At 36.8% G+C, this 17,206-nt stretch overlaps 1 protein-coding gene across 1 annotated transcript in view; it reads right to left on the minus strand.

Annotated features, from left to right (window-relative positions):
• MEOX2 (mesenchyme homeobox 2) overlaps window positions 1-17,206 on the minus strand; it is a 53,787-nt gene that overhangs the window by 3,344 nt on the left and 33,237 nt on the right. Inside the window, exon 2 of the mRNA XM_082284377.1 lies at window positions 10,883-11,055. Within this exon, the coding sequence (XP_082140503.1) occupies window positions 10,883-11,055 (173 nt within the window). The remainder of the gene's footprint in view (window positions 1-10,882; window positions 11,056-17,206) is intronic.

Below are 17,206 nucleotides of genomic sequence, written 5' to 3' on the forward strand. Positions count from 1 at the left end.
TTTTATGTCCTTGAACATTCACAGAATAATTCACAGCACTGAAAGCCTAAAACAAAGTAATAATATATACTAAACATGGTTTCAAGAAAAATGACAATGACACATTTGAAGTAAAAGTTTCAGTGCACAGCCTGGATGCAACCTGCTTTAACTTACTGGAACAGGAGACATCCAGGCAAACAGCCTTCTGGATGCAGCCAGTTCTTTTGTGGATACTTGAGAAACTGAAGCTAATACTCCTATGGCCAGTCTGAAACTGTCCTGGATGGGACAAGAGTGAGCATGATGATTACTGCCTGGCTTCGGTTACAGGTGCTCATTTCTGTTCTCTCACAAAGCTAATTCTCACATTTGCTGAGCTGACCTTTTTTGACTGTTTTCTGCTGTAATTTAATAAATTATTCTGCTTTTCATTTTTTATGACAATACATTTTGATTCTGCTTGTTAGAATTCAGGCCACTTCACAACAGCAGAGTTGAGAGGAGTCTGTCTTCCTGAGCGTTAAACCCAAAAGATTAACAACAGCTTCCAGGTAATGAGTAGCTGAATCCAGGCTGGGGAGTACTTCTTCACTCGGATCACCAACCCTCAGATCAGCTCATAAGAGCCTTAAAGTGCCTCCACCATGGAATTAGTAGAGGTCAACATCTGCATATTAGTTGATATAGATCAATTAAGGGATGATGACTTCCCTTTTCAAGAATAAGCACAAGATACATTTACTGTTGCAGCGGGGATTACTTCAACACACATATTTCAAACCAGGAGTCCCGTGGAAAGGAAGTATATATGGACAGATTCGTGGTTGATGTTTCAGAGATGTTTATTTCTCCAGCCGCATGGCCGGGGCTCTCCTCAGGAACTCCGCAGTCACGGGACCTGCGGGTCCTTGGCCACACCAGGGAACACAAACCAACCCATGGGGAATGAGGCTGACCAGGGGCAGGGAGACCCCGCGTCTCCCCCCCAGGGCCCATCTCCCAGGGCTCCATGGCAGGGGAGGGACCCCAACATCTTACGTATTCCTCAGAGGATCCAGCATGCAACACTATGTCTTCACATGACCCATTGTATGGGAAACATGGCACTGGGCAAAGTCGGGCTGAAATGACTCCAGCTACCTTTGCATGCACTCTCTTGAGTGTAGAATGAAGAGAGTAACCCCAACAATCTCGTGGGAGGAAATATACTACTGAAGGGCATATAGCCTTCCCATAAAGAGAAAGTGGTAACTATGTTAAAAAGGCAAAAAAGGGGCTTTTTTTTCATGACTTTAAATAAACAGCATCTGATTTATTTAGAAAATATAAAATAAGCAATTTCCTTATTTGGTATGTAAAAGATTATTTTCAAAAGCTAGAAATCATTTATAATGAAGTTTATCATTGAAAATATTGTGAGTTTATTTTGCTGTCATTTGCTGTGTTAATGTACAGCAGGGCTCTTATATGAGGGAATATATTAGATATTTTTTAATACATGTTTCTTTATGTCCTGCATTATGAAGTATTGAAGTCCACTTTTGACCTGATCCAAAGTACACTAATGTCAATGGGAGTTTTTTTGTACAGTTCAATAGACTCTAAATGAAGACTTTAATACTCATGTGCTGATAATATGAGACAGGTACTTCACTTGTTATTTCCTCTAGAGATCAACTTTAGATATTGGAATTCTGGACTTCCTTTGGAGCTGAAGAGCCAGTTATAGAGGGTATAATTGTTACTGATATGTGATCCATTGATATTTTAGATGGAAAGGAAGTGAAGCAAACTTTGTGTGAAGTAATTCAGAGCATCAGTTTATCTTGGTTCATGGAATAACATGCTTTTTAAACACACAACTCACTTAAATCTCACAGGTCTTGCATAAAATATGAATCAAAACAAAACACCCAGGGAAACGTAAAGGAGAGAGGACAAAGAAAGAAGATAGAAAATAAAACAAATAGAATAGAATAGAATAGAATAGAATAGAGAGGGAAAGGTCAAGAGTGACAAAAAGTGACTGAATGACTGAAAGAAAAATTAAGAAAAATTAAAATAAAAATAAAGGAGAGAGAAAAATTCCCTACTGAAGTGAATTTGAAAAACTCCTGAAATTTCTCCCAGTGAAAGAACTGGTGGTGACATTTACAACTTTTGCAAAAAATTGTATCTTTTTAAAGTAGTTTAAAGATCTACTGTGACAAACTTAATAAGTTTTACAAACCATTTAATGCTATTTTTCAAGTCTGAGTTAGCTCCAGCAGGACCTGAGCGTGGTCACCACCTCCCAGAATCAGGTCCCGATTGCCTACTGTTTATTGAGATGCACTCCCTCTTCTCCACCCTTTGACTAGCACAACTTGACTGTACGGAGCAAGCATATGTACGCACAGAAAACAAAGGAAGTGGCAGGAAATGAGCTATATTAAAGATGATGGTAGCATTAACAGCTGTTTCTAAATCAGCGCTTATGAGCCAGTCTATTGAGCACATCTGCTTACTGGCACGAAAGCCCTGTTTCCTTTCCCTTAGTCAACAAGTTGTTTAGCATCTGCATCTCCACATCTGATGATTAGACTGTTGCTTATGATACGAGTAAATTATTTCTCATCGCGTATCTCCTGACGTACGAGATAAATGTTTTTGCTGTGACCAATTTATTTTAAGGTCTACTCTGTAGGAATCATAGGAGGGGAGTCAAAACAAGGAAGTTGACATTGTTAGTATCTAGATTGCCAAAATAATATAGGTCCTTAGTAGTCTTAAGGGCCACATGATGTGCTGTGTTGCATGTGTATCTTTAATACAACTTCCCAATGTGGACATCAACACATCCTTTTGATTCAAAATGCAAATAGTTCCTAAACTTCTGATTTAATGCTCCTTCTTCAGCAGAGCCTTTCAGTCACGTTAACTTTAAGAATAATTGACTGAAAAATTAATGACTGAATTCAAACTACCTTAGTTGCACTATCTGCACCCTTTTTTCTTTTAAGAAAAAATACTTTATAAAAGCTATTTTCTGGAAATGAAAGATTCCTAAAATCAGGTTTTCTATTCCATTTTCTATTCTATTTTAGTGGCATGAGTCCCAAACAAGATTAAAATTTGAGGCCTGATATCTAGAGAACCTTAAATATTAGAAACAAGAGTGCTGTGCCAGTTGTAACTGTTCTTTTGCTTTAACAGATCCATATTTCTAAGCAAGAGTCTTTGCAGTCAGTATCCTAAATGCCATGTTTCAATATACCTAAATGATATGTCAAGAAGTCCAAACCATCAAGCCTTTAAAGCATTCTGCCCCGGTCAGCTGCTGTCCATTTCCTTTTACTTTTATTATTTTTCAATCTGTCAATTTACTTTCCTCTAATACAGACAAACTTGTGAATAACAAAAAATAACCCTGAGCCTTTGAAATTAGAAAAAAAAAATGAGGTTTACTTCTCAACTTTCTTTGGCCTTGAAAACATTCCTGTTATTTTTAGATAGTACACTTACGCTGCCAAGTTTTAAGGAAAGTCAAACTCCTGAGCTTTACAGAAATCCCTGGTGTTATACAGCTGAAGCTTACCTTCTTTGCATATATAGAGATAGTATTTTCATGATAGTTTATTCAGAAAATTATAAAAGCAAATAGAAATGTACAACCAGAAAGTTTCCTACAAATAAATATGTATTCATAGAATATGACTTGAAGGGTTTCCATTTTCTGTTCCAAAGAAATTCTCATAAAAATTTCAATTTTAGAGATTAAAACTAGTTTAAATAAATCTTAGTATTAAATGTCTTCTTAGTAATTATAAAATATTTCCAAAATCTATCACTTGAAGGAAATTGACTTCTCTTTGGAAATTAATGAGTGGTACCAGAACCTCCTGATTAAAATTACTGAAGTCACCTGCTCACTTATTTAAAATGATCTGCCCCGTGTTTCATTACAGAACTTTGCACTGAATGTGTACAAGTACTTTGCAGCAGCTGTTGAGAAAAAGGGGAGGTTTTGGCAGGTGCACAAAGGACAGCTGGAGCTTTTGGCACCCAGGAAGGTGTAGGAGTGGGTTCTGGTTTATCATTACATAAAAGTCAGTTGAGATTTTGGTACTGCTTAGGTGATACATTCTCTTTTCTACCTCCCACATTTAGACAGGGATGGAATAGACATTATATTTCAGAGCACAGCAGTGATAGCAGTACTTCATTCCAGTTTTAGAAATCTTTGAGACCACTCAGTTTACCTCCCTCTACTCCATCCAAAGGGCAGTCACCTTCTCCACCAATGGTCTTCAAAACTGATTTCATGATCAAACAGTTAATCTGTCTGAATCAAAACCTCTCCAAAGTAGATTTTGCTGTTAACATATCTTAGGCAGAAAGAGGCACACTGTCTCGGGTTTCTTCCTCCTACTGACTTGTTTTACATAGTCTAAGGAAGTTGTTTTTTTCTTAAATTAGTCTTTCTTTTTTTAGTTAAAGGCAAAGAAAGGCAATCTGTGGGGCTGCTTCTAAACCTCTGCCTATCTTATTCTCCTGTAATACATCTTTTTTAGAGTCTATTTTCATCCATTTCTTCACATATGTATAGTACCTAAAGGGGGCTTACAAGGAAAGAGAGGGACTTTTGATAAGGGCATGTAGTGATTGGAAAAGGGGGAATGGTCTTAAGATAAAGGAAAGTAGGTTTAAATTAGATGTTAGGAAGAAATTCTTTACTGTGAGGGTGAGGTTGCCCAGAGAGGTTGTGAACTCTCCATCCCTGCAAGTGTTCGAGATCAGAATGGATGAGGATCTGAGCAACTTGGTGTAGTGAACTGTTCCCTGCCCATGGCAGGGTAGTTGGAACTAGATGATCTTTAAGGTCCTTTAACCCAAACAATTCCATGATTCTATGATTGTGTAATTCCAAATCTACAAAATAAACAAATGGTGGAAAACTAATTTGTGCGGAAGATGACCTTTAGCTAAACTTTTCTCTTCTTTGTGTAAGCATTTACCTCCATGAATTACTCACATGTGGAGTATTTCACTTCATGATAAAAAAATTGTAATGTGCATCACTCTACACCCATTTTGCACAGATCAACTGAATGTGAAAGTTAAAAGATGGTAGGTAGCCAAGACTGGCTTTTGAATGAGTATTTAGATGCTTCTCTTTCTGCTAGTAGTTTATTATGAAGAAAGACAAGTCCCTTGAGGAGTAGAAACCTGTGAAACCAGAAAGAGATTCAACATTTCTCAATGGCCTGCATAAAAAACATCTCCTTTATTCTACATGTTCATTTTTAACTCTCCAAAATAATTTGTTCTTCACTGATTTATTCTATTTCTTAAAGTGACAAATTTTAAAAGCTCCTCTTTCCCTAAACAAGTGACAGAGAAGCCACATCTTTCTCAACTTGAGCCTAAGAAAGAGCAGGCATAGGTAATGGCAGAGCCTCACACACTTTGTAAAAGCAGCTGTGTGAGCTGCTAATATTTCTGTCTATATCACATATGCTTCTTGGCACAGGCAGAGGTTTCTCCCCACCCAGCACCTCACAGGGTTTCTCTGCAGGTGTAGGGTCCATTCACAGCTTCAGGCACTTGGATCTTTGCGTATTAATTGCTTGTTTGAATTCAATCAATACTGCAAATTAAATATGCTGATTGAATTTTTGCCATGTGATTTTTTTAAAAGAATTATTGGAGAAATCAAAATTATGCACAACTTATAGCTAAGTCTTCTAGCTGCATTCTTTCCTGAGAAAGAACAGAGGTAGCACGATAAGTCTTACTGCTGGTACTTATAATGTTCAAGACAAATATCAAAGTTTGATTTTATTAAGAGTGTTACCTTAAATAAACAAAAAATCTAAAGGATTTCAAACCACACAGCCTCATTATTATTGTGTGCATAGAGAGTGCTTAACACATGGAAATGTGGAATGAGCAGCTGCCTTTCAGAGAAGATGTGACAGCATGACAAATCAGACAGATATGGTCAAGCCTGTCCTATCAATCCCGTTTGATTTTGTTTGATTTTTGTTTGAAAATATTTCACCACCTAACCTCAGAAGACTAGCTTCCTAAAGTAGAAAACTAGTTATGCCATGTGATGCATGAACAGACATCTGCACTTCCAAAGGCTGTGCAGAGCAAACACATGATGGAGGAATATTAAACTCCCTGTTTTCTTGCCTGGGTGACCACATGAAGCCATTCTTACCTTACTACTGAAGTCTAAAAAATGCAGTGATTAGCCTCCCTGGAACTTTTTAGTGCTGAGAAGTATTTTAATTATGTCACTTGTGATGAAGCTTTGAGGTAACCAGGTCTGGAGAAAAATTTTCTAATGGTAAACTTCATGTAGTATTTGCATGGTCTTAACAATGCAGTGCTACAGTGTTGGTTACGGTACTATACCAAAGTATAATTTAAATAATAGTGCTTCTTGCTTCTATCTCAGCCAGAAAAAGGCATCACAAAGCTTCTTTCTTTGTGACTCATTCCATGTTGGTACCACACGCATGGAAGTCCAACGCTGATGCAAAATCATTCCTCATTTGGGCATAATTTTGTCCTTTGCTTATGCAAAATCAATGGCTTTAGGCCTTTTATAAATGATTGATAGTTTCTAGGCAGATATTGGAAGTTAAAGTTGAGAAGAAATAAACTTTCTAGTTGCCATCAGCAGAATTTAATCTGACTAGGTGGGATCTTCCGTTTATGTTGGCAAGCAGAAGCATTACATATTTGAACTGTTTATTCCGGTAACCTTAGCTAGCCTGAAGAACTGCAACATTACTCTTTTGATTAGCTCCATGCAAAAAGATCTTGCGAGATGGAAAGATCTCCTACTCTTTCTATATTTGGCAGGATCAACTCCATAAAAATGTCCATTTTGCCACTCCTCTGATACGCCACTGCAGCTGCTTCCTCCCCTCATCCCACAGTGAGATATTAAAAAGTCTGCATGGAACCTTCTCCAAGTTTATCTGGAGGTGCAAAAAAAAGCCAAGAATGCACTTGTCAAGGTTACAAATATCTAGGGAGCTCAGATAGTTTTTAGTCTAACTAGCTCTTCAAAATATGATAGAGGCTGCCAGCTGAAAATTATTAACTGCTGCCTGGGCTGGGATTGTGAGTGCACTCTATAGGAGAGGGAGCAGGAATTGTATGTACCTATATTTCTGGAATTCTTACAATACCATAATAGACCCATCCTACCACCAGATGTGCTTATAATGCTCTCAAAGTGCACCCTTAATATCTAGGCAATTGAGGCACTTATTTCATTTCATCCTCCTGTCTTGTAACACAGGTTTCCTTTTTAGGGAGTGATAGGATTATTTCCTTCTCCTGAGCCATATGTTGTTAGGGGTTTTTTTTTCATTATTATTTTTGTGAAATGGCCTTCCATGAGTCATTTATGTTTGAGCTGATCTCGTAAGTTATTTCAAATGGAGCCTTACTTTGATGACTGCAGAGAACTTTAATACCCTTATATAGCTTTTTAAATATGGTAAGACATATGTTTTTTCTACAGCTTGTTTAAATGCCAGAAAGGTAATTATGAAGTGTTAGTTGGTCAGTGCCTCTTTTAATCTGTGGCGTATGGTAGAAATTATCACTATAGTCAAGAGGAAGATAGAGATTTCTTAAGATAATAGGCTCCGTGATTTATCTCACATCTTGGGAAAAAAATGAAAGTCGTAGTTTTAGGATGACCTAACGATACTTTCCCCAGATTATTTTGTTGTTCTTCTGTCTCTGAATAATACAATTTTCATTTTTTTTAAATCCTAGTGAAAAAAATAATGCTAAACAAATAATTCCATCAGAGGTTAGGTCTGCTCTCAATTTTCTCAACTTCTCTATTTTCTGAGCAGATACATTAGTTCACCCAACAGCCACTGCTACTTTTTTGTCATTGTACTGTCTCAAGTAAGTTTCAATTCTCTGTGTGCAAATTCAGTGTTTCATGAGCAATCAAGAAATCTTCCAACACCGAGAGGTCTACAGCATGTGATGAGATCCAAAGCTATCACTTGTGTGTTCACTTATTTCAAACAAAGGAACTACTTCTACTTTCAAAGGAACTATCAACTATTGCATTTTCTGCAATGCAGCTTTGGGGAAAAATACTAAAGAAAAATGGTTCTAAAATGGTTCTAAAAATGCTACCTCACAGGAAAGGGGGGTGGGGGGGTGGGCATAGATAATTCCATCAATATATTTTGGATTTTTTTTTGCACCTGTTAAATGTAGGTATCAAATATGATCTCCTCTTTTGGGACAGATAGTAAAAAAAAATAGTAGTAACGCTAGTAAGAATGAAAATAAGTGCTGGTATCTCACTCAAGAGTAATGATTCATTTTGGTAATGACAGAAAGACAGGTCCTGAAGGAGAATACCTTCTCTTAACTGGAGAGAAAAGAAATATTAATGTCACACCACGCTCACCCTGAAGTACGTTTTTAAGTCACTGGAGGAATACTAATGTAAAACAAGTATGCAAGAAGAGCCAAGTCTTTTGATTTATGGCATTCAGCTTCTGAAGTCTGCCATATACCATGGAAACCCACACCCAGATCTATGCTATTTACACCATTTTTCTATCAAAGCAGTATATTTGATTTAAAAGAGACATTTCTAGTTTGCAACATTACTTGGCTTAGTGTGATTCAGAAACTGAAAAATATGTCCAGAATTTCCTCTCAATTTTCATTTTTTGATTAACAATGCGGTTTTTATGCTTTTTTTTGTTTCTTCTTCTCCTTTTTTTAGACCATTTTACTGTGGCAAGATACAGAACTGGATTCTATCAAACTAAAAATCTTAATGCTTTCCTTTTCTAATATGGTGTCAAACAGGAAGGCAGGAAGGCAGGAAGGCAGGAAGGCAGGCAGGAAGGCAGGCAGGAAGGCAGGCAGGAAGGAAGGAAGGAAGGAAGGAAGGAAGGAAGGAAGGAAGGAAGGAAGGAAGGAAGGAAGGAAGGAAGGAAGGAAGGAAGGAAGGAAGGAAGGAAGGAAGGAAGGAAGGAAGGAAGGAAGGAATCTCTGGGAGCTCAGTTGTCACTCTGGGATAATCTGGGGAAGCAGAAAGGATTAGATTGCATAATTAAATAGACTAATGATAATTCTATAGAAATGATCACAATAATCAGCAGAATGCTTAAAACTGATGTTTTGTGACAGCTGGAAAACAGCAAGTACTGCCATGACTTAAATGAATTCTCTGCGCTTATGTAGCTGGGCTGCCTTTTCTCCTCCAGAGATAATATTCGATATTTATCTGTCTCTTTTCAGTATACTAAATGCTTTTAGATTAACTGTTTCCTTCAGGATGGTGAACTGTCTCTTCATTTAGTTGTACTACTCAACCTGATCTTTGAAGAAAAGAATATAGAATTTATTGGGGAGAACAGTTAAATTCTAGGCCAAACTCACCGTTATAAATATGGAGATATATTCAGCTGACTGATTCCTGTCAAATTGGCCAGAAAATATTTTTTTAAATTTATTTATCATTGTTCAGTTTCATGTCAACTCTACCTTTTTCACCAAGACAAGAATTCATTCCTTCTCCCCTTAACTGTCAAAATCAGGTGTGAATCTAAATAGAATAGGCCGTGAAAATGAAAAAAGGCAAAATTTTATCCATTTTTTGATACAGAATGGTGGGATTCACAAACATAACAACCGTATTTAAGTGACTGAAAATTACCCCAGTGGAACCTGGCAATGTGGTCAAATCAAACAAGAAATTGCTGTGTTTTTCTTGACAAGTTCAAAGGTACAGCCATTCTCTAGAAGCTTTCGAAGAAAAAAGCTGTTGCATTTGCTTTTTTGAGTAAACATGCTTTCTTTTTTTTTTTAGAAAAGGCTGGATTTTTGCTGATATGTCTACTTATGGCAAGTGTTAAAGAAACTCAAGAAAATTGCATATCTGCTTCTATGTAAATTTCACAAATCATTATGCTATGTTGATACCTACTTTTGACTATATCCTCATCTTACTGATTGCATGAAAGCAATCCCTCAATCTCATATTGATTCCTGAAAAAAGAATGATTGTCTATCAGTAGGCAAAAAGCTTTCCATTTTAGTAATAAAACTGTAGGAAACATTTCATCAGATTTTGTGTACTTGAGGCCAGTATTCTAAACTTCTTTACTGAAACACATTTTCAAAATGTGTATGTTGATGTAATTATTATTTGAAATGTCACTTCACTACCTATTTAGTGTATAGAGATGAGACCCTGAAACACTTCAATACATGTGTAACATGGATATTTCCATTAGAAATCAATGTGACGACATGCATGATGAAACTTAAGCACATGAAGAAGTGTTTCCTGGACCAGGGTTTGGTGAACAGGAAACCAACAACAGTGATAAGAAATTCCATCATCTCCTCTGCTTTCACAGAGCAGGGTAAGATAAAGGAGTTTAAAATGCCTGTATCCCAGTTTTGCTGGCGTTCCCATTTTGCTGCCATCTGGAAACAGGATGTTCAGAAACTCTGGATTAATGGCCATTGGATATACTTAATAGACTGAACCAAGATGCTCATATTTGTTGCATGCAGACAAACCAACTACTTGTACATACGGTGTCTTCAACGACATCAGCTTGGACAGATTAGAAAAGACATTCACTCATCTAACAGATCTATGACTTGTGCTTTTATCTTCCATCTCTGCCTAGTGGATGAAATCAATCTGTGTTACATATAAAAGTATAAATTACTTGCACAGCAGAGAGATAATAAAGGTATATAATGTTGCTAAAAACATTCAATCTGACATATAAACATAAATATTAGCATTATAAACAGGAGCTCTATGTCAGGAGCTACTAACCACTGGTACGTATTGGTCAGGAATTTAAAGTCCATTATTTTTCATCAGTACCTGTCTTTCAGTGAGGTCAAGGTTTACTGCTATCTCATATCGTCTCAGCCTGGTCAAATAGTTATGATGAGCAAATTCTGCTTCTAGCTCTCTGATTTGCTCCTTGGTGAAAGCTGTCCTTTCCTTCCTGGGTTTACTGTTGACCTCTGTCTTGTAGTTTCCTTCTTGGGAATCTGAAAAAAAAAAAAAGCAAAAATGGATGTAATGACAAGTGTACAGCTAAATAGGAAACAAGCCCAATGACAACAAGAAGCTAAAGCTACATTCTTCAAACTTTCTTTCTGTCTCTGAAACACACCCTTGCTTTCATTCCTATTGATCCTTCACTGTAAATCAGGAAAGCAGAAGTAATTCTGTCAGACTTGAGCTGCTGCTTCCATTCACACACATCAAACTTTAGCTTAAAACCTTGCAGTGTTTTATTTTCCAACAATTCTCTGAAGAATTTCTGCAAAGCTTCAATTCCTTCCCACAACTGGCAACTCTCAGTGCATCCAACCAGTACAGGATATGTATCATTTGATTAGTGTGTAATGAGTAATACTTCAAGAATCTCTCTCTCCTATCATTTCACTAATATCTGAAGCCAAAGCTGTTTTACAGCATACACTTTAAGGTTTAGTCCAATTGCACTTTCAGGGAAAGATAACAGACAAAGCATAGGAAAGTGAACACACATCAAAAAGAAATTGGTTAGCATGTCCCATGGGATCTTCTCATACTCATGCTGTGGTACAGGTAAGAACTTTTTGCCACAGCTAGTATCAGTATAGGAAATTTGCTACCACTAAAGCTCATTACCTAAGGAGTACTTTGGCTACAATCAGAGGAGCTTTTCTGAAAGTTTCATTATTGCCCTCATGATTCCTTTTACTCTCAGAAACAGGTACATTTGGTCCTGACCCAAACTACTATAACTCAATAACTCAGTGGCAGTCATTCTGTTGCTGTCAGTGAAGTCAGTTTAAATAAATGAAAGATCAAACTGTAAGAATAAAAAAAGAGAGAGTGGAAAGGAAAAAGAAGGAAGAAAAAAATAAAAAGACCAGACGTTTGTAATTTTGGGTATGATACAACACCTATAAATCCAAAATTAGCAGGAGATCAGTACGAGTATCATTAGTCAAATTCTGGCCTCACAAACCATCTTAAAAATGTCACAGATTAATTCACACTTCAGCTGCTGATTTAAATAGAAACCTGCATCAACATCCAAATGAACTGGCTCACAAAAAAATCACTCCCTGGGACTCTGTGTCAGATGAATCATTGGCATGCCTGAGCCTGTCCAACTGGCCAGTGACTCTGGTTTCAAATCTACATTTTATAGAGGTATAAGAATGTTTTCACTTTTTGTCAGTCACTCTGTTACTTGGAAGGAAACTTTGGTGGGTTTTTTGTTTTGTTTTTTTTTTTTTTTAATGAGAACTGTTGATGCTTTACTGAATTCTACAGTCAATAATTTAAAATGTTTTAGAGCTAATGGCTGCATATCACCATACCTCTACTTTTGCTGACGTGACACAGAACTTTGCTTCAAATGTGTAGTGTACTGCTGGCTGTATGAATGAGGGTATCCACCAAAGTTGTTGAGTGGATCTGGGAGCTGTTCAGCCATAAGTGGAGTAGGGATTTCCTAGGGTAGGACCACATTAGATGGCAGGCCCATTGACAGTAATGTGGAGCCAAGGTCCACTATCCAAACTCGACATAGAAAACTTGACATATCAAAAACACCTTACACCTAGAAATTCACATTTCTTCCTTTATACTAGTAGGCAAACTAGAGTCACTTTAACTTCTCTCCATGTTTCTCTGTTTCAGGAACATGCACATTGCTTTTTTCCTTAAAATTGCCTTGTCTGCCATGCTATTATAATGTCCAAATACTAGTAGATCACCTGAATTTAAATACTTAAATCCTTATATCCCCATTCCATTGAACCACTGAAGAGAGATACCTAAAGAGAAATACCAAATTCTTCTTGGCTTTTGGGCTTACCATTGTTCTACTACCAGATGTGTTTCTTACAGATTTGAAAGCAGGTGGGTGTGCAAAGTCCTTATATGCAGTATGACACAGAAATTAATTTCATGAAAGTAATTTCTAAAGTCCTTTTATAACTGTCCTGGGCATGCCATGCCTGTGTGAGACCATGAGCCAAGAAGTCTTTCCATGTCAGTACTTGTTGTAAGAAAGATCCATGGCTGACTGGTTTCGAGACTAAATGTTGTGACCTTAAATAAAATTAATGTACCTACATATGACACTGATACCGTATTGAAAATTAAACACTATAAGTGAAGACATAAGCCTGGATACACAACAGAAAGAGGGGTCAAGGCTATAAAGCCTTGGTAGCTACTTCTATTGTGAATATTTGAAGGGAAAACTTCAGTAGTATCCATCCAAACGTTTCCCAGTAAGATACTGATCTCTTTAAGTGACTGAGACTTGTACCATGAGCAATTTTTGCAAGCAAATGGTTCCAGGAGGAAAACAGCTTTGCTGTACAGCAGCAAATGGTTTTTCATAACATTCAGAGCCAATGGTTCTTGGGATACTGAAAAGGGAAGGGAAGGAATACTGAATAAGGAAAGGAAAATATAACTGCATGAGTAGCATATGTCTGTCATCTTTTGCCAACAGAGAGGATTCAGAACTGCTATCAATGTTAGCCCACACAGATCCAGTGCAAATGTAAGCATTTCTGGACTATTTGTTATTTAGACATTTCTGCCATTGCTGGATACTATCTTTAATTCTGTGCTGGATTCTAAGTGCCTGACAGCCATAGCTTTGTCACCAGTAAGATTTCATCAGCAGACTGACACAGTGGAAAAGCTGCAGGGTTTTATTTGTTTTTGAGAATATCATTGATTGGGTTTATAATAGTTGAGATACACTAAAGACCACATGGTATATTCAAACACTGCTGAAAGCAGAAGTTGGAGAGGAACACAGACACCTGGGACAGGTACAAAAAGCTTACTCCCTCTCAATATTGAGGTTAATGCAACAGAGAAACTGGAATCCCAGGAAATTTCTATCAACAAAGATGTGGCCAGCAAGACAATGGTATTTTGCTTAATGCAATTGAAATAGTGAAAATATGCCTAAAAAGAGACTTAAATGGATACCAGTTAGGTGATCAAGAGTTATGAACCCTTGTTGTCATCTGACCTGCTCACTGCAGTGTTTCTGTGGTTCATGTACAACTTGCCTTTTATGTCCTATTGATGTCCTACTGCTTGGAATTGTAGTTTTAAAACTTCAGGTTGTTTTAATTTCCAAGGAGAAAGAATCTAGGTTTACTAATCGGTTGTTGGGTTTTTTTAATAGTCTCTATAAAGCCAAGATTGGGAACTCCCATCTCTTTCTGACCTTCAGGACTCTGTTCATATCACCTGACTAGCTTCTCTTTGGTGGAAAATGGGTGGGAGACTTGGAAGAGATTCCTGGCAGAACTCACATCAGCCTACATCTGTTTTGCAGCTGTTGCAACTAAGACAAGAAAAAGGTCCCAAGAACCTTAGTTTTCTTCTACTGGCTACATCTTATGCCAAGTGGTAGGTGTAGAGGCAGAGAACAAAGCCTAGGGGGAACTAAGTTAGACTACTTGCCTCTCAAAAGGTACACATAAAATACATACAGATGGTACAAACCACTTGATGAAAAATACAGTAATCTATATTGTCTGTCTTCCACCTTCTGCCAGACAAATTCTGGCACAGTTTCAGAAGATGTAGCCTACATGCAGGTATTTGTACCTTATCAGTCTCTCTTTTGGAAACCTTTGTTCTTTGGATGTCAGGTAATGTAGGCAGTTAAACACTGCTTTGAGGGATGCAGGTCATGCCTCTTTCTTAGAACCATTTTTATCACTTTTCAAAAACTGCAGGCAGCATCTTTAATGTCTCCTGTTAGACATAAGTGCTTGTTGGTAACTGATGTAAGAAGGTACCATTTGAAAAGACATTCAAAGTTATAAATGGCTGTTCCAAAAATCTTTAAAGACTTAGATTTTTGCCAAGTTTAATAACAGTTCAAGATTTATTAAAAAAAAAAAATCATTCCTAATCACACAATTCCCCACCCTCAAAAGCTACTTCTGCTTTTCTTCAAGGAAAGGTTTGTTCTTAATCCTAACATTTGTATTCTCCTACCAGAGTTCCTCTTTCCTTCTCTCTACATCAAGAGATCAAATATGCCAAGCAAACACAGGATCAAACTCCTGTGTGTAGAATATGAGAAGTGATAATTTTAGTGGTTTTACTTATGATGCATGCCTAGGGAAAAAAAGACTGATCACAGAACATGGAAAGAGACTGATGGGGATAACCATGGTACAAAGATATGCTAGTAACCAGGTAAGGTCAGGATCAAAGGCAAAATGTGCAAGAAGCACCTCTTATTTTTTCTTAGATTAGTTCAACAGTTGACATACCTTCATTTTGCAGACAGAAATGAACCTTCAGTTAATACCAGTAATATAAAACCCCAGACAAAAATTTTCAAAAATAAATCAGATTGCTAGTGTTCTACTAGCAATTACAGGTATTCAGATCCTGACATCCATACTGAGGGTGAGTAGTGACAATTACCACTAGGGATTTGTGACAAAATGGCCATCAGAATTTCACCCCATTGTTCAATCTTCAGGTTTTCAGCTTTCACTAACAGTTTCCAACACTTAACCTTGAAAAGCCCCTACCATTAGCAAACCATTTCTAAATTTATTTCACTATTACTTTATAGTGAAGTTGGATAAATTAAATGTTCTTAATTGCATACCTTCCTATAAATGATGACCAAGTGTTTGCAGAAAACAACTTTTACACTGGTATGTACTTTAAAATGAAGCAATCTATACAAAGTAATAAAAGCAAAAATCTTGCTACTTCTAAGTAGTTTAATGTTGTGTGAAAGGAAATTTCTTTCAAATATAAATCTTTGACATTTGTTTAAATCACTAACTTGTAAACAAAAGCTTCTAGAAATCAATAGAACACAATATGGGATTCAATTCATAATGCTTGCTTTCTTTTCTTTTTTCTTTTGAGATATGAGCAATATGAACTAAGGGAAAAGTAGGAAGGGGATGGTGCAAAGGTCTCCATATGGTTCCTATTTTTTTGCCAGAAACTACATGCAAGAGCAAGATTTACCCAGAAAGAGTTACTTTCAGACATTTTTGACATTTAATACGGTACATTATGAAGATTTTATATGACTTTTTTTATAATTTTTCAATTCAAAGTTTCTCAGAATTAATATGAAGAGTTACCCTGTATCCAAAACATTGCTCTTTGTTTTGCAGCATCATAATTTAAATCCTTTTGCATATGATCTTTGTACAAAAGAAAAAAAATTAAGTCTACATATCTATGTTTACTTTGATGCACCTACCCTTTTTTACACCAAATGTTGCAGACTTTATTAATCTATTTTTGTTTCATAATTTTCCTTCTCTTCACAGTCATTTAAATAATGTTCTTAAAAAACATTGCCTAGTGAAAAAGTATACTTCCAAATCACTGAACACATTCAGTCTGAGTGCCTCTTTTGAGAATGTCATTAAAAGTATTTCTGGAACTGCAATTCACTAAATATTGGAACAAACAACATCATCATTTCCATAATTCACAACTCTGCATGTGCAAATGGGCAAAACGGCACAGTAGCACAAGTATGATATCAAAATTGCATTAATCCTTCTTTTCAGTCTAATGAAAGCAAACTTTTGTTTGCTTATTGAGTTAATGCTTTCTAACAGTCTGTGACAATTAACAATTTAAAACAGCCTCATATCTGCACCCAAAAAAACCACTGAAGTGGCATAGCAAAACCTGTGGGTATTCTCAAACACACTGTATACTGTCCTAAACCATTACCTACTAGCTGTTGCTGCCAACATTTTGTTATTACTGCCTTCTGAAAGTAAAAGTCTAGGGATTATACTGCAGTATCGGAAACATTGATTCATAACATTGTAGCAGCTAATGCTGCAGGTTCTTGAAGATACGTCTGCTGTTCTTCTACCTTCTAACCATATCCCAGGTACAGGTCATTGCTTCTTCAAACCATGCAGATATGGAAGACAACATATGTATTCTCTCATGTGAGTAATTACCCTAGTGAGTAGATCTTCATGTGGAAGACACTATTCTCTGTTCAAAGTGTGTGTATAATCACAGCTTATTATAGGAAAGGAGACATGGGATTTCTCTGAAAATATCTTTACAAGCTTCATTTTAATACCACTTTTTATCCAGTGGGATTGACAATTCCCATTTGGACTTCTGCAAATACATCTCTTACAT

Source organism: Coloeus monedula, assembly GCF_965178545.1.
Source record: "Coloeus monedula genome assembly, chromosome: 1".
Classification (NCBI taxonomy): Eukaryota; Metazoa; Chordata; class Aves; order Passeriformes; family Corvidae; genus Coloeus; species Coloeus monedula.